Below are 24,162 nucleotides of genomic sequence, written 5' to 3' on the forward strand. Positions count from 1 at the left end.
TAAAGTTTAACCCATTAAAAGACCCTGTATTTTTTAATTTATTATTTATCTGGTATTTTGCAAAGTTTGTTATTCATAGGTTGATATTTGTTTTTTGTTTAATATATTCTTTTATATATATAAACAGAAATTGTGAATATATAACGTAATCATTCTAAGTGATTAATAATTTTCACGTTAAAGATGACAAAAAGCTACATACTTTCAAATTTATGTTAATCTCTTTTTTTCCATATTTTTTATCCAATAGATTTTTGTATTTATGTCTTTTTTATGGTATCCTTTAATTCGATCTCATGCACATCTCATAGCAAGTGTAATACATATTTTTTTCCGTCAAAAAAAGAGCCTTATAATTTAAAGTAAATTAAATATAGACACAAAATAGAAACAATTTTTTAAAAGACTAATTAAATAATGTTTCAAAATATGAAGGCCTAAAAATGAATTTGTCCGTAACCTTGCATCCAACCATCACCATGACCATAGTAACTAAAATTAGTAATGCAGGTGATTGGACTTTCATATTATGTATTTTTTTTTTAATTTTACTAGTGTAATTCTCTTGAAATTTCTTGCCGACTTAAACAATTTTGATTTAATTAAATTACCTTTTTAATGTAAAAGAAAATAGTAAACTTAATTTATCCACGTTAATTAAATCTTAAAGATATAAAATGGAATTACTTAATTTTCTGGTTAATTTGATTAAACCGATACAAATATAAAATAATAATAATAATTAAAATTAAATAAAATGTTAATTAATTCAATAATTTATTTTTTCAAATTTTGGACTAGAATCAAATTAATATTTTTTAAAATCGAATCAAATTAACCACGACAATTAATCGAAATATATCAAATTATTTAGTTTATCAATTGAATTTTCGCTCACTCTATCCAAGATACATTGCATAGCATTTATTAATCATGCAAAGCTATCAAAGAAAGAGATGTCCACTTCCTTTCGAACCACAACACTACAAATTAATTTTAAAGGTTGAATTTTATTTTTTATCATTTAAAGGTTGATGGAGAAATGGAAAATGGTGATAGAAATATTTTGAAAGTCGGTTCAAAAATTATATGTTTGGTGGAAACTATATCTAATACACCGCCACAAATTAATACCATTATTCTTTTTTTTTTTACCTTGAGTTTTCAATATTTATACGATGCATAAACATCCAATCCCAGCCGTAGTACTATAAGGATTATGTAAAAGGACCGTCATAGAAAATATCTATATATCTTTTCACTTTCTTATAAAAATATCTCTCCCTATACATCCACTTTCTCCAAAGTTTACTACTCAAATATTTCTTATTTCATAATTTTCATACTTTTTAATTTTTGATAATCTAATACGAGATATTAACTTTTTATAAATTGATATATTAAATATATTTTCGTTCAAAAAATTGACACTGAGGTTCTTTTTATGAATAATTGATGCAGAAGTTGAAACAATATATATTCTCGTGTCCTCAACAATTTGTTTAAAAAAATCAATGCTCAAAATTGTAAAAGAATGATAGTTCGTGTTTTAAATTATTCATATTATAATTGTAAAATGAGCTAAAATTAGTAATTTACTTATATTATTTCTTATATTTTCAAATTATTTTTTTAAAATGATTAACAATGATCAATATTAATAAAGCCATATTTTGCCACCACGCACATTTTTCTTGCTAGTAATAAATTTAACTATTATATTTTGATTTTTTAAAATAATATTTTGATTAATAAAAATTTATTATTATAGTGAAAAGTGATAATTTGTGAATTTTTTGCATTTTAAATTATTTTATTTTGAAAGAATAATGATAGTTGTTGTGGAAATGAGAACAATAATTAATAAGTACCCAGAATCTCAAAATATGATAATGGAATAAGGATTAATAATATAAGAACGATTGTGATGAGAATATGCCACCATGGTGTTGTTTCTCAACAACAAGTATTAACCATCCAATCCAACCCATACAATGCATTATTAGGTCTAGAATCTTAAGGAATGTGCTTAAGAAACAGGCAACCTTACATCATTTTAATTATACCCTTACCGTGTATATATATATATATATAGAATAAAAAATATTCTTATTTTTGCAAATTACTTTTAAATAAAAATAAAAATAATAATTTTATTTTAATTCTTTTAATATTGAATAAAGCTTAATCAATTGTCACTTATCAATTATTATTTGTACCATCACATATTTCCATTTGCCATTTATTTTCTCTTGAGTTGTTGGAACCATAAAAAGCATATTAGGAAGAATCCATGAATGAGTTAAAAAATGGCACTATAAGTTTATAATCATGCATCTTGTATATATTCAATCTAAAACTCTAAGATAATCAATAGTTGCTTTTTTTCTTATATATTCCTCGTTCTATGAGTATATATTTAATATAATATTTCCATCACATATTATATTCGACACAAAACTTTACATGCAATTAATTTGCATAAATATGATGGCAGCTAATTTCTCGCTTCAGTAAGTAATTAAGAGTAACTACTCTTGAAGGCTTGGCCCAGTTGGCTAAACTCTAATAATATGTGTATAATGTTGAAGGTTCGACCCTTAGTACTCACGGGCAGTGTGCCTATTTAAAAAATATCTAACGTTAACTCCCGTTAACCCCCTTTAATAATTAGAGTAGGCTATCTTTGACAAAAAAAAATTAAGAATAACTAAAAAGATATTATACTAATAGCTAATTAGTTTGGTGCCGTTTCTTAAGGCCGTTGGTATCGAATTATTCCATCTTCGGTGCAGTAAAAAAAGAAAATGTATAGTATATTATTTCATTAATACTAATAAAATCACTAAGTTATTTTTTAAATATGAATTTTTACATCTTTTATTAATTACGACCAAATAGTTTAATGCTTATAAATTATATTAAATTTGAATTTGAATTTTTTTTTGCAATTGTGACTAAGTTTGAGTTTTATTTTTTAAGTTCAAACCTGACCATTTTTTTTATCAATTATGACTAATTTTTAAATTTTTATCCAACTTCTAAAAAGAGTTTTTATAAATGTTTGGTCTCATCTAATAAAAAAATGTAAAAATTTGGATTTAAGAATTTGGACATAATTGATAAAAAAATACGAAAATTTGGATTTATGTAATGGTTAGACCTAATAAAATATATCGACTTTTATATCCCGAATGTTCTTTGGGATCTTTCGAAAAAAGATCGGGAAACTTGCTAACCATATGCTTAATAGAAATTATCATTCTCATTCGATTTATTTTATCTAGAAATTTCTAAAAAGTCTTTATCTGCTCTTTTGAGCTATTTATCTGTGGTATCAGAAAAGAAAGTCAAATTATTTAATAGACAAAATTTGATTCCAACAAGTTTTTGCTTAAGTTAAAAAAAACTAAAATTAAAAAATTAATTAAGAGTAGTTAAAATAAATATATGTTGGCTTCTCACTCAAACCAACCTTTTGTTTTTTCAAATGCTTGGCGATTTTTAATGAAAAATATATATATTGTATTGATATTCATGGGTTTCATATCGATAATCATGGGTTTCAATACACAAATATTATTGGCTATGTAGATTTCTTGGTATGAAGAAAAAAGATGAACATATCAAATTGATTTGAATGAGGTGGGTCTATTATGTAAATTGCTTACTTCACCTCAATAATTAAGTAGAAATTGTTTGCTTTCATTCTGTTGTTTTAGGTTAGTAAAAGAAAACCAACATAGCACATGGCAATCATGTGCATGATTTTCATGGCAGCCAAAACCACCACTTTTAATACAAATATTCTCATTGCACGGTTGCATATTTCATGGGAATATGTTTTTGTTTTTCTTCATCTACCCCTTAAATTCTTGCTATGTTAAGCCATTCTTACTTCACATGGAGCCAAAATTTCCTCATGCATGACCATCTTCATTGGTAATCATTATTTACATATTTTATATAATGTATTGCTATTTATTTACAATAATTCTATATAGTTGAATTTCATTTAATATTTTGAGCTTTTAAATAGATTGCTTATTTGATAATATCATAGCTACTATGTGTGTGAACTCTATAAAACATGAGAATAGTAAAATAAGAAGCACATAATAAGGTTGAGACTCATCTAATACAAAATCAATTAATTTCTACTAGATAGTATTAAATTTCATTAATGAGTCACCTACCTTTCTCGCAATTATTCAAAATGAGGCAGACTACAAAATTCAGGGGATTTACAGGCCGAAAAAAATCGTAGAGATTATGGTGATAGAAAGTCCAAATGTCAGGACAATAGGTAGAAATAAGCCGTATTAAAGATAATAATGGTAATTCTATAATTGACTTTACCTAATCATTTAAACATTTTACCAATAAGTTGTAGCTCAAATGATATAAGCGCTGAGCAGCAAACTGCTAGGTCGTGGGTTTGATTCCTCCCACAAGCGCTCCCCCCTCCCCCAATTATCGGAAAAAAATCATTTAAACATTTAAGTGTATATTTACTATTTGATACTATTTAATTACAATAGTAAATGTGTGGCATCAATTTACAATTGCATATTTATGTAATAAACATGAATTTTATCCGAATTAAATATAGTTGTCATGCTAAATATTTTCTCAATTAAATATCAAATCAAAAATAGAATCTATATTAAATTACAAGTAAAATATCCCAATCAACCATGCATATTATAAGTATTGCCTAACAATGAGAAAGACTTTGTGTATTCACTTTTACACAAAAGTTTGGCATATAAAAGATGGTTGTAGATTGTGGTGGCAACATTCATGTATGCTTACTTTCTATTTGTCCCAAAATAAGGTAAACATAAGCTATACTTATTCTAAAAGATAATCATTTTCTTTTGTCATATTATAGTGTACATGCATCAATTACTCAAAAATTAAGTTTAATTAATCATAGTCTTTTAATTAGTCAAAAATTAAACAACTCTCTATTGTACACATAGACAATATGATTAAGTACTTCTAAAGTTACTATAATTTGGTCGGTTGATTTTATTGCTAGAGCTAAATAATATACTATATAAGATAAATTAGATAATAGTTTCTTTTGCATGCTTTTTTAGTTTTAAAAACCTATTGAAATTAATTGTTTCATTATATGGAAGCAAGGAGCAATTAACTTTCTACTTTTGGACTTTTAGGGTTCGTGTGCCTCTAATGAAGACATAAGCCTAATTAAAGTTGACCTAATTTCTTTCAACTTATTAAAGCGTATACAATCACCCTTTTCAACACTTCTTAGTTAGAAATAGTTAATAAACTAAACAAAACTAGATTACATAATTTAGATTATATGGAAAATTATTCACCTTCAAAATTTAATTTTTTATAATTTTTAGTCTATTTTATTTAAATCAATTGACCGATTTTAAGAAATAATGGGTCAAAGAATAGTGACAAAAAAAATGAAATATTGACTCGTTATTCAAAGCACACATATGGGAAGGTAACCCTAGCAAACTCTCCATAAACAATTGTAACATTCAAATGAATTTTTAAAGTTCAAATTTTTTCCCATAGAGCAGAAGATTGATAAGAAAAATCACCCCTCAAAACTCTATAATAACTATTAATTGAAAATTTACCTTTAATATTATCTTGAACATTACGTAAGCTAAGAGGCACACTAAGAATCTGGTAAACATCTTGCTCAACGAACACATCCTTCACAAAATCAACATTTCAAGCACTGCAATTTAACTAAAAAAGCTAGCTCACTTTCGCACCAACCTGATCCGAATAGGCAGTCGCATACTCGAAGTTTACATCTATTAGCCACGATCAGTCCAAACGTTCGTATCTCTGCCATTTTTAATCCTAACCCTCGCTCCTTTTTTCCATCACACTTTAAGCCGTATAAGAATATTATGTCAATCATAACTTACGTTTAAACCTAACTTAGCCGCCAAGGCAGGGAGATTTAAGAAAATACCGAGCTTGAAAAACCTTAGACATCATGGTATTTTTCAAGCTAATGAGCGCGAGCTTGCCTAGCAATATTGAAATGTTCAAAACACAAACCTTGTCACTCCATACCACTAATTTTCTTGAAATACAAAATTAATTCCATCTAATCCAATTAATCATCTTCTTCTCAGTTTAATTTGCATCACACCAAAATGAATTTATCGTCCATTCAAGATCATCACATAAACTAAAAGAAAGAATAAAGACATTTATTATAAAACGGCATAAATTTAGCTACACGTATTGATAGTCTCTTACCGGATATTAAACTCTGTAGATCACTAACCTTTTCTCAAACTACAAAAAGGTCACAAAATAAATTTTCTTATAAAATGGTCACTAAACTATACCTTCTGTTACAAAAATGTTTACGTTGTTACGAAAAATTCATTAAACTTTTTGTGAATTATAAAAGGTCATTCAGTTGTACCTTTTATTACAAAAAGGTCACTGAATTATATTCCTTTTTGTAATTTCGGCTTGTCACGTAAGAATTTTTTTTGTATTTTTGCATGAAAACGGTATGTTTTTTTATGAGTGTAGCTTTTTGTAATAAAAAGGTATAGTTCAGTGATCATTTTGTAAGAAAAGTTTGTTTAGTGACCTTTCTGTAACTTCAGAAAAGTTTGGTGACCTACAGAGTTTAATATCCGTCTCTTACCACTAATTTTTAAAGAAATTTTGAGTTCCTTTTTTTTTACTTACTCCATCAAAAATTCATGTATTTTCAATTATTTATTTATATGGTCTCTCTTTAAATTTTGTAAGCCTGTGGCTAAGTCGCAAATAACTATTTTCACGTCGAAAATGACAAAGAACTTATATATTTTCAATTTTTTATCCGCTCCATTTTTCAATTTTGTTCATCAATGGGTCCTTATATTTATAAATTTTTATTTATTTGATCTCTCTTCAATTTAATGATATAGTCCATTTTATCAACACGTCGAGTGAGGTGGACATTTATATTTGTGTCACGTGTTTTTCACGGCGAGTGTATTGCACGTTTTTTTCTGTTTATTTTTTTCAAAAAGAATTCAAATTATATTAAATATAAGACTAAATAAAATAATTTTTTCTCTCTCTAAAAAGCCGTTTAACTTTTTTAAAATATATACATAGATGAGTTTGAGTTTTATTTTTTTGCCAAATCCTTTCTTACATAAAACTGAATATCTGTTTCTTATTTTTATGAATAAATGAAAGTAAACCTAAATATTTTTCTTATCATCTAAAAAATTCAGAGTATAACATATTTATTAGATGAGTGTTTATCTCATATAATAGTTGTGTCATGTCATATTTACAACAAAATAATAAACATTTATGATGATAATTTTTTTAATTATTATTTATTTTTTAATTAATAAATAGTTCACATTATTAATGTACAAATTAATTTATTGCATGAATGACATAACGCGGCGGTTGCGTTGTATAATTTTCCTTATCGGATTAGGCTTGGTTTAAGAGATAACAAAACTGATTTATTGGTTTGATTTAGAACAATACTATATAATCTATTTTTTTGAATCTAATGTCTTTTTATACTGTCTAATATAGCAATCAAAATAGTGGATAAATTAAATTCTGTTTTTTTGATATATTAGTGAGATTTTGACACATAAAGAGAATTATAGAAGATAAATTAAGAAATGGGTTATAAAACATTTGATTTCTTGTTTTCTATTATAGCTAAAGATAGGGTTTTTGATACAAATTTCCGGATCAGTGCCTCTTTCGGAAATAATTCCGAAAGAATGCCTGGACCCACATGTTCCGCATTCTAGAAATGCGGAACATGTGGGGTTCCGCATTCCTAGAATGCGGAACATATGGGTCCAAGCACTTTTTTGAATTAATTTCAAAAGAGGCATAACAATAGAAATTTGGGTGCCTATGAGGCGCCCAAATATCAAAAACCCCCAAAAATACTCATATGGACAAACTTACTTTCCATCGTGAGAAAGAAAAAAAATTGACAAACTGATTAAGTGACAAACTGACTTATAGTTTCCATATTAACACTAAATTTCATCCAAAATGAATGATTTTCACCAATCACTACAAGAAAACAGGGCTTTAGCGACGGAAAATTCCGTCGCTAAAGCCCTCAAATCCGTCGCAACACAGTCTTTGCGACGGATTTGCGACGGATCGTATCCGTCGCAACATTTTTGGTCGCAAACAAAATTTGCGACCAAAAACGTATCCGTGGCTAACTTTGCGACGGACTTGTCCGTCGCAAAAGCCACAACGTCCGTCGCAAATTTGTCTCCAATTTATTTCGTTTGGAGACAAATTTGCGACGGAAATTATGCTTTTGCGACGGACAAGTCCGTCGCAAATGCCTCAGCCTTGGAGACGAAGGCTGAGGGTCTGCGACGGATATATCCGTCGCAAATCAGCGACGGACAAAATCCGTCGCCAATTCATCAGCTTTTGTCTCCAAAAGCTGATGAATTGGCGACGGACAAGTCCGTCGCAAAGACCACAGTCCGTCGCAAATTTTAATTTTTTTCGGCATTTTTTTGCCGTTTTACGCTATTTTTTGCCGTTTTCCCCTGTCGTTTTAAATACAGTAATAACAATTCATTTATAAATTACAATCAATTGAAACTGATAAATAAATAAATAAATATATATATATATATATATATATATATATAAATATCAGAGTATAAATGTAAAGGTCAAAAAATAAAAATAAAAACCGTATATATGTGTGTAATAAAATAAGCTAACACGACACTACAAAGCTGGAGTGTCGTCATCGTCTGGTGGGGTAGGTGGGCGCTGTGGCCGATACTCTGCCGGAAGGTTAGGAATCATCCTGGCAATCTCCTCGCGTATCATCTGGGCCATGTTCGCAGCCTGCTGTTCCCGAGCCAGTCGCAGACCCTCCTGAATGCCGGCCTGCACACGGCGCTCGACCTCCTCGTCTGCCTGCTGCGACGTCCTAGAAGAGCTGCCTCGCTGCACCCTGCTGCTGCTTGGCCCGGCGTACCTGCTGCTCGCAGAACCCAACCCGTACACGCGTTTCTTCTTGTTGACGCCCTCGATGTCTAGAAACACCTGGGTCTCGTCCACTGCAGCTGGGGTCGAGGAGCTACCCTCTCCGGTCTGAGGCTGTGTCGCAGCAGCAAGCCTCTCAGTGATGGCGTCCTACAAAACAATAAAAAAGATATCAGTTTAGTTTTCAAGCAACCAAAAATGCATAACATATTACAAAGTAAACCTAATTTCTAACGAAATTCGACAGCATTTCCTCTGTAATATGAGCATCACCCATTTTTCAGGGAAGTCCTGCAAGCAAATTCCAGTATATAATCCAATAATAAACATGTTTAACAGCTAACCAACAAGCATTTTCAATCTAATAGATCATTTCCGAATTATTAAATTCAACTTAGAGAATTACAAGTTTAATAAAAACTTACAGTCATATCCTGAGCCCGTTTGTCGACCGGCTTCTTGTCAGCCTTCGTGGAGTGAAGGCGAGTGTACAACTCCGTCGCACTCGGTTTCCGGCCAAGCTCCCTTTCCTAAAATAAAAAATACAATTCAATTAGTATCAAAATAAAATAAATACGTTATTTAAGTATTTTAATTACTGAATTTTAAAACAAACCATGACATCCATATGCTTCAGAGCAGAGCGAGATCCACCAGTATGGCGGACAGGTCCAGAACCGGCGCCCGCTGGCTCGCTCATCCGATTTGCTCGGGCGGTTTCTGACCTTTTTTTCTCTTTCTCTGAGTTCCAGAACGCGTTCCAAGCATCCCAGATGTCCTGGGTCACAGAAATATGCTTCTGTTGCGTCCTCCTCATTCTGTGGATGTTGTCTTTGTAGCGGTTGGCTGCATGGACCATGAAGACCTGTCTAATGACCTCCTCGCTGTACGCCGCACTATCCCACCAGAACTCTTTCTGCAAACAGTACAAACATGTTGCATTAGTTAGTTTTTTAAAAAAAAACATAATTTAAACGTTACGAAGCTTTAAATTAAATTACCTGAAACTCCTGGAAGTAGAACTCCCTCTGCTCGGCTGTTAGAAAGCGCCATGCTGTTCCATTATCGAACCAGCACTTCCTAAAAATCTCCCGCATAGCCCGTGAAACAGGCCCAGAGTCGATCAACATCGTCCTGTGATTTTTTAGGCATAGTTTAGTATATATACATATTACAATTTAAACATGGAAAACTAAATTGTAAACATACCTGCTAGGGTCCGGGTGAACCCTCGCCCTACCCCGGTCGTCCAGAACAGCCGGGGGCTCGCCAGGCTCACGCTGCTGCCGAGGCTGAACAGGTGCTCCAGCCTCTAACTGCTGCTGCTCCTCAGCAACGTTGTCATCGCCAGGAACAGGGTCTGATCCCCGTCCGCGTCCTCGGCCTGAGGCTGATCCTCGGCCTGTGCCTGATCCTCGACCGCGACCCCTCATACCTGCACATACATCAATTTTAAATGTTCGACAAACAACCAACAGATTTATTAATAAAATTATACATTCCTTCGTGAAACATAAAACTATGAAATATTAATTCAAATTCAACAAGTGTACACATGAATAATATAAGTATAAAACATAAATTGGAGAAGCGTTAATACATCATCTTTAACAATTAATTAAGGTTTCAAAAATCTAGTGCATAAAATATACTAAACTACTAAAGTTCTTCGCTTTCATCTTCGTCTGATGAGGATGCGATGAACTCATCTTCTGTTTCTTGTTCAGGAGGCATGAACAACGCATCTTCCTCAGCTTCTCCAGTTTGATCAGCCAAATATGTCGGATTGTCTTCTGTTGCAACAATGAGAGGATTTTCTTCTATGTCATCTTGAAAGGCCGGGATAATCCCTTCGGGCATGTCAAGCTCTGATCGCGCCTTTATCCTGCAAACTGCCCACCAATTTATTTTATCCCTTCTTTTACTCGGATATGGCAGGTAATGAACTTGGTCGGCCTGTTCAGCTAAGATGAACGGTTCATACTTGTTGTATCTCCTTCTGTTATTAATATCCACCATGTTGTATTTTTTGTTACTAATTGTGCCTGAATTTTGCGCTGGGTCGAACCATTCGCATTTAAATAAGACAGTCGTTTTCATTGGAAGCGCTGGATACTCTAACTCAATTATGTCTGTCAGAAATCCATAAAAGTCATTTTCGCTATCGACATATTGAGTTCCCCTTACGCAGACTCCACTATTCATTGTAAGTTGTTCCTCCCCATAAGCTTGAGTCTGAAACTTGAACCCGTTTACACGGTACCCCTTAAATGTTCTGACTGATCTAAGAGGTCCTTTAGCGAGACTAAGAATGAAGGGATTGGTACAGACAGTTGGATCTTGCACCTGAAGCGTAAAAGTGTATTATAAATCGGAACTTTTAACTAAAAGATTCGAAATATATTCTGTTAAATACTTACATATTGTTGAAACCAGCAGGCAAAGTCACTCTCGAACTTTGCTTCAATTTGCGAGGTGCTGATTTCAGGGTTTCCTCTACGCAACTCGCCTTCGAAAACCCTTTAGTTACGAAGAAAACAATAATTAGAAGCTAAATAATCATTGTTAATTACATTGACAGCTGTATTAAAGCTTACTCTCTGTAATTTTCAATTTCTGAACAATTCAACAGAACATATGTCCGGGCAGCAACAATCTCAGCATCTTCAAGATATCTCTTGCGGCAAGCACCCACTGATTGCCCTTGCGGCTTGAAAATCGATAGTCTCTCAACATCATCGTCGACTTCAATGTCACAAATTTCATTTCTTTGCAGCCGCTCAGGTATCATTGGGTCACCTTCTGAAAAATAATAAGCTGCAAACTTTGCGGTTTCTTCATTTAAGTATCCGCTACTAATGCTTCCTTCCACCCTCCCTTTATTGCTCACTTTTTTTTTTCAGTTTTCTCAAATATCTGATTCCACATAAGCCACAGTAAGTAAACATTACATGTTAATATACTGATACACAGAATTGAGAAACTCCAGTAATATTACCTTTCAAATGGGTACATCCAGCGATACTGAACCGGCCCTGCCATCATAGCTTCGTACGGTAGATGTACGGGTAGATGTTCCATGGAGTCAAAAAAGCTGGGAGGAAAAATACGTTCCAGCTTACACAATATCTTTGGGATTTCCAGCCTCATACGATCTAGATCTTTCTCTGTTAGAGACGTGGAGGTTAACTCACGAAAGAAGATACTCAACTCTGTTATAGGCTCCCACACTTCCTTCGGTAATAGCTCACGGAGAGCGATTGGCATAAGTCTTTGCATAAAAATGTGGCAGTCGTGACTTTTCATTCCATGCATTTTCATACCGATTGTATCGACACATCTGGACAAGTTGGACGCATAGCCATCTGGAAATTTTATTAACTTTATCCACTCGAGCAAAGCCTTTTTTCCGTCCCTGTCCAAAGCATACATTGCCTTAGGAAATCTCCCAGTAACCGGATCTTTTGCTAACTCAGGCCGAGCACATATGTCATTCAACTCTTCTCTCGATTTTGCATGGTCTTTTGTTTTCCCGGGAATATTTAGTACAGTATTGAAAATGTTGTCGAATACGTTTTTCTCAATATGCATGACATCGAGATTGTGACGAATTAGATTCGTTTTCCAATACGGCAAATCCCAGAATATACTTTTTTTATTCCAACCATAATTTTCCGACTTCGCAGCATTATTTTTCTCAGCCCCAATTTCATATGCCTTCATAAATCCCAGACTGTCAACCTCTGCCAACAATTCTTCTCCGGTTTTTGGCTGTCCGACACTATTGTTTACGGTTTTTCCTTTTCGGAAATGAGTTGTATTACGACGGTACGGGTGATCACGAGGCAAGAACTTTCTGTGACAATCAAACCACGACTGTTTTCTACTCCCTTTAAGCGTAAAAGCTTCTGTATTTTCCATGCAGTGTGGGCAAGCCAGTCTCCCAGATGTGCTCCAGCCAGACAACATCGAATAAGCAGGAAAATCATTAATTGTCCACATAAGTGCCGCTTTCATTTGGAAATTCTGTCGCCTTTGAACGTCGAATGTCTGCACTCCGAATTCCCACAGTTGGTTCAGCTCAGCTATCAACGGCTGCAGGAAAATATCCATTTGGTGTTTAGGATTTCGAGGCCCAGGGACAATAACAGTTAAAAACATGAACTCATCTTTCATACACATCCCTGGGGGGAGATTGTATGGTGTCAAAATTACAGGCCATGATGAATAATTCTGCCCGAAGGCCCCAAATGGCTGAAACCCATCAGTACACAGGCCCAGTCTGATATTTCGAACTTCTGCCGCAAACTCTGTATGCAATTCACTGAAATTTTTCCACGCCGGGGAGTCTGACGGATGACACATCTTTCCATCAACCATTTCGTGTTCTGCGTGCCACGTCATATGCTTGGCGGTGGCTTTAGAAGCGTACAACCTCTGCAGTCTCGGAGTTATAGGAAAATAAAACATTTTCCTATAAGGGACGTTAACTCGTCTTTTCACAGAATTTCCTTTAGGGGGCGGTTTCCACCGTTCGTGATCGCAAATTTTGCATCGCGTTAACTCCGCGTCTAACCCCCAATAAATCATGCAGTTGCGGAAACAGCAATCGATCACTTCAACCGGCAACCCAAGACCTCTGACTATCTTCTTTATTTCAGCAAAGTTCTTTGGCATCTTGTTGTCCTCTGGGAGCAGCTCTTGTATAAATTCGGTCACATCGTCTACTAAAGCTACTGACCCACTATGTCGACATTTGATGTCCAACATTTTAGCAGCTGCAGACAAGGGAGAATGTTTGCTATTACCGGGGCATACAGGTTCTTCGGCCGCACGCATCATATCATAAAAATGTTTAGCTTCATTATTCGGCTCCTCCTCCGTGAACACTACTTCTGGACCCGCAGCATCAATAACCATTCTCTGAACTGAGCTGAACTCGTCACCCCCCTCATATTCCATGTCAACGTCATACTCCGGCAGTTGTGTAACAGGACGGGGATTTAAAACATTTCCCTCCCCATGAAAAACCCAAACTTGATAATCTTTAACAAACCCTTTCTGCAAAATGTGGAGCTTCACTGTTTCGACATCTCGGTAACTCGTATTTTTACATCCCACCCTAGGGCAAGGGCATTTAATATCGGGCCCGCTCATACACGCTGGATGGCGTAAAGCGAAATTTACAAACTCTTGGACGCGCTCCTCAAAACCAGGGTACAGCAACCCGCCCTGGAGCCGCCTATACATCCAACTTCTGTCTGTATCCATTTCTGTAGCACGGATAATTAGGAGGGTTTTCGCTCGAGAATAGCAAAGTCAATGTAATTGACTGCTTTAAAGGTATGGACCTATCCCATTCGCAAAACTGGCTCCCCTTAACTCGGCCACGATATATGCCTAGCAACGGAGAAAAATATTCGGCAGCCTTCCGGCGTCGTTCTCCTTCAGTGCGATATTTAGTATATGCACTGTAACGCTAATTATATATTCCGCGAGGAATAAGCGTTACAAAACATATACTATACATCCACCCGGAGAACAAACGCTGGAAAACAACCAAATATTTTTCTACCGCTACTAGACATATATGGTTTTCGTGACCGAGTTACGGGAGGACCAGTTTTGCAAACTGTACAAACTGTACAATCCCGTGACGTTCAATCTCTTGAACACACGGGACGGGAACTCTAAGGCTAGGTTTGCGATTTTATTCGGTGGGAATAAAATCGCGGTCAATTTAGGTTGAAACAACTTATAATTAAATTAAGTAATTATAAATGAAAATAAAAATTAAAAATAATGTCGGTACTTACTTGTTGAAGAGTAGAACTGCAACAGATAATAATAATCGATGTGAAATGTCGGATCGATGCAATCTACTGACGGATATCTCCGCTGCAAGAAACTAACAGATATATAATTAATAAGTTGCTTAAATTTTCCGAAAAATTGGGCAGCACTTCCCCTAAAAATGAGCATCACCCATTTTTCAGGGAGTCCTACAAGCAAATTACAATTCACAAACCACCATACTAAACCAATATTCTACTAAAATTCAATTTATTTATATAATTAAGTTAAACTAATAACCCCATTATCAATATAACAATTTAAACAAATAATCAACTTTAAAGTAATCTAATTATGAAAACAAACTAAAAAAACCTAAAAATTATATTAATCATTCATATATCGTTTTAACAATTAATTACGAACATTTAACCTAATTTTAAATAATTAACTTATTAATTAACCTAATAATTAAATATCTAACAATATATCTAAACTAAAAATTAAACTAAACACTAAAAATTAAGTTATTAATTAACCTAAATATAGTTACCTAATTAATTAACCCAAAAATAAAATAAGTACCCATAAAAAATTAATCTAATGTAACCTTACAATTAAACAAACATTTAAACAAACCTATATAATAAAACCAATAATTAAACTACTCTAATTAAACTAATTTTAATATAATTAACCTAAAAATTAATCTAGTCTAATCTAATTTAAACAAATATTAATCAAATTAACATAAAAAATAAACTAATTTAATTTAAACTAATAATCTAATTAACCTAACAATTAACAAATCAATTAAACTGATTTTAACTTAAATAACCTAACTATTAAACTAATCAATTAATAATAAACAAATTAATGAATTTATAATAAATAAATTATTTAATAAACAAATTAATTAGGAGGGGTTTAATGATTACCGGAAAGCAAAGGGGTGAAGAAGAAGCGGCGGCAGCAGTCGGTGGTTGCCAGGGAGGAGCAGCGGCCGGCGGAGAAAGGGAGGAGCAGTCACCGGCGAGCAAGGAAGAAGAAGGAGCAGTCACCGGCAAGCAAGGAAGAAAAAGGAGCAGTCACCGGCGAGTAAGGGAACGGCGGCAAACGGCGTCGGTGAAAACAGGAAGAGGGAGGCGGCAATTGGCAGGGGGACGGCGGCGGTTTAAATTGAAGGAGAAGAAAAAAAGAACTGATGAAATAGGGTCTGGTTCATTTATCTCGACATTTAGCGACGGATTTATAATTCCGTCGCTAAATGTCGAGATAAATGAAACGCTGCGTTTAGGAACATAATTAGCGACGGAATTTAATTATCCGTCGCTAATTACGTTGCCTAAACGCAGCGTTTTAGTTTCAATACAATTTAGCGACGGAATTAAATGTCCGTCGCTAAATTTGGGAAAACCAAATGGCGCCTGGCTTTCCCTCCAAAAGCCCGCCAATTTAGAGACGGATTAGCGACGGAACATCCGTCGCTAAATTGGCGGGCTCACTCCCGCCAGATTTTTCCACGTTGTTAGCAACGGATGTAGCTTCCGTCGCTACATCCGTCGCTAACAGATGATATTGGCGACGGAAACTATGTCCGTCGCAAATGTCCGTCGCGAAACTGATGTTTTCTAGTAGTGAATTATTGCTATGACTTAGTTTCCATATTCTTGAATTTTTATTCTCTATGACCATACAAAATATCATAATGATTGGCTTTGGGACTCTAAATTTGATATCCTATGATAGGAATGAGAGTAAATTCACGATTGATCATTTATTCCTCTTGTTTTATTGAATTAATGTGTGGAATTTTCATATTTTATGTTAAATATCCATTTGATCATCCTCCTATGGCCATTCTTTGGCTATGGAATTGTGATTCTAGAACTTATGGTAGGATCAATAATGGACTTTAAACTCAACCTCTAGCTTATTATTGTAATTATATTTTAGCTGTTTAAATTAAAGAGTATGTCATAAAAATTCATAAATTTTACATATTTTCTCAATTTAATCATATTTTTTTAAAATTTTTCATAAAAATACACCAATTTTCATTTTTTTTTTCCAAATTCATACAAGATACTGACTTGATACTCATTCATTGGTGCAATTTGTTGAGGTGTAAGTCATTTTTAACCAATAAATGAGTGACATGTCAGCAACATGTATGAATTTGGAAAAAAATGAAAGTTGGTGTATTTTTATGAGAAATTTTTAAAAATGTGATTAAATTGAGAAAACATGTAAAGTTGGTGAATTTTTATGACATTAACTCTTAAATTAATCAGAGGGTTAATTATTAAAAATATGACCTTTAACAAAAGTTATAATAATAATATACTTATTTTTTTTAATATTTTATTTTGATATATGATATCGAATAACATAAGATGACATGGTAAGCAAAACTAAATAATATTTATGGGATTTAAGTCAGATAAAAGTTAAAACATAAATAAGACTTATTTATAAAAAAAAAATACACGATAAACTTTGATGATTATATCGATTTACTTTTAATTATTTATAAATTTTTTTATATAAATTTTTATATTTGTAGTATAATATACAAGATTATAAATAGATTGAAAACTAAGGAGATTTTAATATAATTATTTTTATATATCATTTCATCACTTTCATAAAAAAAGCCAAATACATTTAATTAGTACATTTCTTAAAGATCAAACCAAAAAATTAATCAATTTCATTTTAAAGATTAAATTAGACCGATAAATTTAGTTTAATTTATTATTATAAAAAATTAAAATTTTGATTTAATTTGATTTTAAAGGCAAAAAAATACTTGATTTTGATTTTAGTTCAAATCAAATTGATAAATTCCAACAAATCCATTGATTTCTTGGATATCTATAGATCTTTTACTACACAAATTAGCATTCATAATTTTGATTCTCTCTAATATAAATCAATAAACATGAAAAAATACTAGTATGAAATAATTAATCTCTAACAAACATATCAACATTTTATAATTCAATTGACAAAAACTATAAAAAAAAATTATAGATAAATTTTATTTACATGTCATATAATGAGAATTTCGCGTGGACATTATTATGTTCACCTTCGGTTTTCCACGTCATTCTCTGCTCATCGATTTTTAATATCATGCATGATTTTTTTTTAAATAATTAGTATAATAATATTATCAGAACTAAAAAGACAAAATTAAATTAAAAACCAGCCATTTTTTTAATAAATACCCCTTAATTTAAAGAGATTAAGTAGATTGTAAAATCAACAGTTAAGATAAAATAGATTAAAAAGTTAATAACATGACAAAATAATTATCTAACACGTTTTTTTTACTCTAATAATATCTTTTTTTAATTATTTTGGGATGTTTGGCCTGCATTTTACCGTTAATTTAAACTGTTAAAAAACCTTATAGAAGAAGATAAATTTCCTTTTTAGGTTAATACTGCTACTCTCTTAATCTCGTTTCTTGGGCCATCCGCTCACGAATATCAAGGCAATATTATTCCTCTTCCTGTTTTACCCTTTCCCCCTTAATTATTAATTATTTCCATTTTTAATCACTCAATTTAATAAAATTATTATTATTTATTATTATTATATCTGGGTTTTTGTTCTACTGTTTCCTTTGCTTTCTCTTTCTCTTGTTCTGTTATTTTATGTCTGATTTAAATATTATATATATATGTATGTACAAAGACAGAGACAGAGAGAGTCCCCAATTTTAAAATACATTAAAAAAATTTAGTTTTTTTTATGGATGATTTGATCTAATGCACTCAAAGAATTACACCCATGTAAGAATATTTTTTTCCTTTTCTGTTTAATTTCTGTACCCTTTAATTGCTGCAAATTTTCTGGGTTCATTTCTATTTTTATAACAAATTTTGGGTTTTTTTCTTCATAATTTTTGGTTAAATTTGTTGAATTACGTTCTTGAGGAGGACTATGTTCAATGGGTGTGGATTGGGATCCATGTTGGATCTCTTGGTTTTAGTTTTTATTGATTTAATATAAAGTAATTTAATTCTGTTATACTGATCTTGGTTTTTGTGTTTTTTTTTTGTTTTTGTTTTTTGGGATTGCTGGTGTTCAGGGTATTTAGATTTTAGCACATTGTGTTGGGGATAATTTAAAAAAGTTGGTTTCTTTGAGGTGGGATTTCATGGGTTGAAGGTAAAGAATAAATTAATGGGTAGCTTGAGCGAAGAAGAGTATCATTTTTTTGATGCAAATGAAGAGATTGCATCAAATTCTGATGCAAAGTCTGAGAATTTAGAGCCATTTGATTCTCTATGTAGTGGTTATAGTTTGGTTCCGAATTGTCCACATTTCGAAGTGTGGGTGAAGAGTCCCATAAGTGTGGAGGAGAGGAGGGATAGGTTCTTGAATTGGATGAGAATGGGGTTGAATGAGAGTGGAAATGGGAGTTCATTTGAGGGTGAGGTTGATCGAGTTAGGGAAAGTAGCGGGGCTGTGTTGAGAAATTCGGTTTTCGAGGATGAGTTTTATTCGAGTAGGTCTATAGTGTCGTGTTTGAGTATCGATAGCTCCAATTCGTTGGAGGAGTTGAGTTCGAAGGGAATTTTTTTATCCAGGGAGGTGAATTGTGGAGGAGGAATGGCGTGTAGTGATGAAGTCGATACCTCTGTAACAGCTGAGGAATCCGACAATACTTCTGGGTCGACTTCGTCGTTTCAGCAACTTATGCAGAAGGAAAATGAGGAAACGAGTAGTTTGGCATGTTCCCAAATAACTGTGAAGAAGCGGTGGTTGAACAGATTACGATCCATAGCTTGTGCTGTCGACAATCAGCGGGGAGCTGAAAAACTGAGGCGTGATGATGATGATGCGTTTTTGCAGTACAGAGTACAGAGAGTTAAGGTTCGTCAATCTGGGAAGCGTACGAAGGAGCTTTCAGCTTTATACAAGGGGCAAGATATCCAGGCACACGAGGGGTCAATTCGGACAATGAAATTCAGTCCTGATGGGCAGTACCTTGCAAGTGCCGGAGAAGATAAGGTTGTACGTGTATGGCAGGTTATGGAGGATCAGCGATCAAACGAACTTGATATTCCAGAAATAGATCCATCATGTGTATACTTCACTGTCAATCATCTGTCTGAGTTGAAACCCTTGTTCATTGATAAAGAGAGAAGAGCTAAATTGAGGAGCTTGAGAAAAACATCGGATTCTGCTTGTGTCGTTTTCCCTCCAAAAGTATTCCGCATGGTGGAGAAACCTTTGCATGAGTTCCGTGGGCACACGGGAGAAATCTTGGATCTCTCCTGGTCAAAGGATCATGTAAGTCAGATTTGGAGTAGTGTACTTTGTATGAACAACCGAAAAATAAATGTATTGTTACTAATTCTCTTGTTGGTGCAGCATCTATTGTCAGCTTCGGAGGATAAAACAGTTCGTCTATGGCAAGTAGGAAGTGATCATTGTTTCAGAGTCTTTTCACATAGTAATTATGGTACAGTTTTTGCATTTCCTCTCAATGTACTAGTTGTCAATTGTGTTATCACCCAATGTTGTCATATCTGGCAATGTTTTTCTTAATGCTTATATTATATATATATCCTGATTTTTTTTCGTTCTTCCTAATTACGTCAAGCAGTGACCTGTGTTCAATTCAACCCTGTGAACAATAATTACTTCATGAGTGGTTCCATAGACGGAAAAATTCGCATTTGGGCAATCTCTAGTTGCCAAGTTGTTGATTGGACTGATATAAAAGAAATAGTTACTGCAGTTTGTTATCATCCAGATGGGCAGGTTGGATATTTTCCCCCCCTCTGCCAATGCAGCCATAAAGATATATTGTAGTCAAGTGAACTGATAGAAATTTACTATATCCTCTTTGTGCAGGGAGGGATTGTTGGCTCCATGGAAGGCAATTGCCGCTTTTTCAATATGTCAGGTATGGTTCTACAAATAATTAACATCTGTAGTCGGTTGAAGTTGAAATCTCGCTCTGTTATAATTTCATAGGTTGTCATTTGATCATATGCTCTTTGTATCTCAAAAAGTTCTTGCATCAGATGTATGACGAGTCTTAGTTTTACACGATTTTAGTAGTTTTTTTTGTAATGTGGTTTTCATTACTTCTGTAAATAGATCTTGAAGAATAAAATGCACACTAAGAGCTTCTTTCTGTTTTGCTTGGCTCAGACAGTCATTTGCAACTGGATGCCGAGATATGCTTACACAGTAAAAAGAAATCAGTTTGCAAAACTATAACTGGCTTCCAGGTAATTTTCTCTCCCCCGGTTGATGATTTTTCTCAGTAAATTATTGTTTAGCTCTTACTTATTAAATGTCTTTAACCCCAGTTCTCACCACAAGACTCGACAAAAGTAATGGTAACATCTGCTGATTCACAAGTTAGAATTCTTCAAGGGCTTAATGTAATCGGCAAATACAAGGGTGTGTATTGTTTTGTTCTTAGCTTTTCAATGGCTTATTAGAAATTTTGTTTCAGTTAGTTATATACTGCTTGTGTTTTGAATTTCTGCGCTGATTATATTTTCGTTATTTTCCTTGTAGGTGTGAAAAATGCATCAAGCCAGCTGTCTGCATCTTTTACTTCGGATGGAAAGCATATTGTCTCGGCTTGTGAGGATTCCAACGTTTATGTCTGGAATTGTAATAATCAACAAGAATATGTTTCGACACAAGCAAAGAAGGTAACATCTTGCGAGCGTTTCTCCACAAATGCATCGATTGCAATACCTTGGAGCGGCATGAGACATGCAAATTTAGAAAATGGATGGAGTTTTCATAACCGAAATGATTATCCAACAGAAGTCATGTCGTTTTCTTCACCAGCTCGCTTTTCTCTGGGTCAAGAATATTTCTTGGAGTCTTATCCCAAAGGTTCCGCAACTTGGCCAGAGGAAAAGCTTCCTGTGTCAAGCTCGCTGTCCTCATCATCAAGAATGAATAAATCCCATTGCAAATTTTTGGAAGCTTCGTGTCAGAACACAGCAGTTTCGCATGCATGGGGTCTCGTCATTGTGACTGCAGGATGGGATGGACGGATTAGATCATTTCATAATTATGGTTTACCTGTAGCAGTCTGACAGAATTCATCCTCAAGACTTGGAATACTATAGTATCCTGCAAATCAGGTGCTTGACGGGTTTATCAAGCAGTGTAGATTTGCATGATTGATGCAGTTTAGATGGATCTCTGATGATACGAGCTGGGCCCAGGGCTATGCTAGAATGGAATTACGTCATGACAAGCGGAAACAGTGGGGTGGTTGCGAATCTGACGATGAAATCCAGCTTGGAATGTTAAGTGGCTAAGGTTAGCTTATCTGAATGCCGAGCTCATCAGCTCAATCTTACGATTTATTGATTTGTTACTTTGAGAAATTTTTGTCTGCAAGGCATGTGTTAGGAGAGAGACGCAATTAGAGATATTATCGCCTTATAATGGAGGTTCCGTAGGACCTTCTATAGAACTTTTTTCCCTTGGCTTGTTAAAATGGGAGGTGGGAATCCATCTTGAGTGGCTCAAGTTAATTCAGGAAAAAAAATGGTGGGAGCCTTACCATTATAACATGTTGGCTGATCTAAATGATTGAATTGTTTGTCTGCCATTTTATACGTCATGGTAGGGTCAAATTCATCTGAGCTTGACGACGGTGGGGTTGTATTTGGACGCCTTTTTTCGATCTACTGAATGGCTCGTTCGGTACTAAAAGTAATTGCTAGTTATTCTCATCTCTGTTTGGTGAACATATCTGAATTGGAAATCTTTGCTCATGATCCATTTGGATAATGTCAGGCAGTTGAATTTTGTCAGGCAGTTGAATTTTGTTCGAATTTTTGTCTTGCTAACGTAATTTTGTAAATGTACTTTAAATGTTATCTAACATTACTTAAATTAGTTTTATAGTACAAATTTATAATCCATTTTATGGCCTTTGGAAAGGTTTATTACAGAGAAATTATAGTTATGTAAATAAATAACTGTTGAGGTTCTTTTGGTAAATGAGAAAGATTAGTCAATTACGGAGATTTGTTTAATAATTTGGATTGTTGTGTAAATTTTCATTATTGATGACAATTATTCAAGAAATGCTATGTCATGCTACTTTGAATTGAAAATTTAAGGTAACATCAGAACTTTGAATTGAAAATTTAAGGTAACATCAGAACTTTGAATTGAAAATTTAAGGTAACATCAGAACTTTGAATTGAAAATTTAAACGGTGCTATTTTTATTTTGTGGAATCCACCATTTAGGGACTTGAATAGCAATTTGCCCCTTTAATTTGTAAGCAATGGACAATTAACACAAAAATTAATTTTGTTGGCAAATCAATATACGAACTTGGTGATTAAGAGTAATTAGCCCACTTTGGCAAATTAACTTACAAGTTAAGGGGACAAATTGCCAATTGAAGGAACTATTAACTTACAAATTAAGGGGCAAATTGTAAAAATGGGGTAAAATGTCCATAATCACCAAGTTTATGTACTGATTTGCACACAAAGTTAATTTATGTGTTAATTGCCTTTGTTTACAAGTTGAGGGGTTAAGTCACCATTTAGGTTGGCGATCTTGTATTAGTGACATTATATAAATTTTTTTAAATCTTATTATTCCGAGCTATCACTTTATTATTCCAAGTTCGTCATGTTTTTTTCTTCAGAATAATGAAAATTTCATTAGTAGAGAAATAAAAATACAACTTGATCAAATATTGAATATATCAATACATTCAAGAGGTATAATAATAGAACATCAGTAAAATAACAGAAAATCATATCTAATTTCTTCAATCGCATTGGCGTAGCTCTTTGAATATGCAACTCGGCGATCCGTCCGCTCCACTCGAAGGTTATTTTAAATCACAAATCGACTCTTTGGTCTTTGAATGAGTCTGATTGAGAGAATATTAGAAATAAGATTTCTACTGATAGCACTTCAGATCTACGCTCCGTAGATAATTCCATCAAGGAAATAGCAAAACCCATAAAGGGTTAGAGCTAAAACTCCACTAAGGAAGACAAAACATCCAAAAAGGAAAAAACATCCATAAATGAAGAAAGAAAAATACCAATAGATCTCAGATCTGTGATTATTGACGTAAAATAAACTTAATACGAGATTTGAAGAGAAAACGAGAAGGTAGGGAGGTGATTTTGAACCAAATAATGGCCAAAATCACCTCCCTCTTATTGCAGCTAGAGTTTCTAGCTAATTGTCAAATTTTACACAATTGTAAGTGTACAATTGTTTAAAATTTGATCTGCTATTAATAATCAAAAACACATACAAATCTGACATGTCATCGTACATCCTTAAAATCTTAAGATACTC

General features: G+C 33.4%; 3 protein-coding genes across 3 annotated transcripts; 1 reads left to right on the forward strand and 2 right to left on the reverse strand.

Annotated features, from left to right (window-relative positions):
- Positions 1-8,640: 8,640 nt before the first annotated feature.
- LOC126686034 (uncharacterized) lies at positions 8,641-10,868 on the reverse strand. Its single transcript, XM_056106449.1, has 6 exons — positions 10,682-10,868; positions 10,234-10,459; positions 10,026-10,158; positions 9,641-9,940; positions 9,450-9,554; positions 8,641-9,174 (listed from the first exon to the last, which is right to left on the reverse strand). Exons 1-6 carry the CDS (start codon positions 10,767-10,769, stop codon positions 8,761-8,763), a joined length of 1,266 nt encoding a protein of 421 aa, XP_055962424.1. The 5' UTR covers positions 10,770-10,868; the 3' UTR covers positions 8,641-8,760.
- A 951-nt stretch (positions 10,869-11,819) lies between these two features.
- LOC130015674 (uncharacterized) lies at positions 11,820-13,404 on the reverse strand. The gene is made up of 2 exons (XM_056106306.1): positions 12,023-13,404; positions 11,820-11,940 (listed from the first exon to the last, which is right to left on the reverse strand). The coding sequence occupies exons 1-2, from the start codon at positions 13,402-13,404 to the stop codon at positions 11,904-11,906; spliced, it is 1,419 nt and encodes a 472-aa protein (XP_055962281.1). The 3' UTR covers positions 11,820-11,903.
- Positions 13,405-18,427: 5,023 nt separating this feature from the next.
- On the forward strand, positions 18,428-22,851 carry LOC126687186 (uncharacterized). The gene is made up of 8 exons (XM_050381620.2): positions 18,428-18,620; positions 18,920-20,127; positions 20,209-20,299; positions 20,444-20,601; positions 20,695-20,746; positions 20,998-21,077; positions 21,159-21,252; positions 21,373-22,851. The coding sequence occupies exons 2-8, from the start codon at positions 19,015-19,017 to the stop codon at positions 21,906-21,908; spliced, it is 2,124 nt and encodes a 707-aa protein (XP_050237577.1). The 5' UTR covers positions 18,428-18,620; positions 18,920-19,014; the 3' UTR covers positions 21,909-22,851.
- The last annotated feature ends 1,311 nt before the right edge of the window (positions 22,852-24,162 follow it).

This window comes from Mercurialis annua, linkage group LG6 (assembly GCF_937616625.2).
Source record: "Mercurialis annua linkage group LG6, ddMerAnnu1.2, whole genome shotgun sequence".
Classification (NCBI taxonomy): Eukaryota; Viridiplantae; Streptophyta; class Magnoliopsida; order Malpighiales; family Euphorbiaceae; genus Mercurialis; species Mercurialis annua.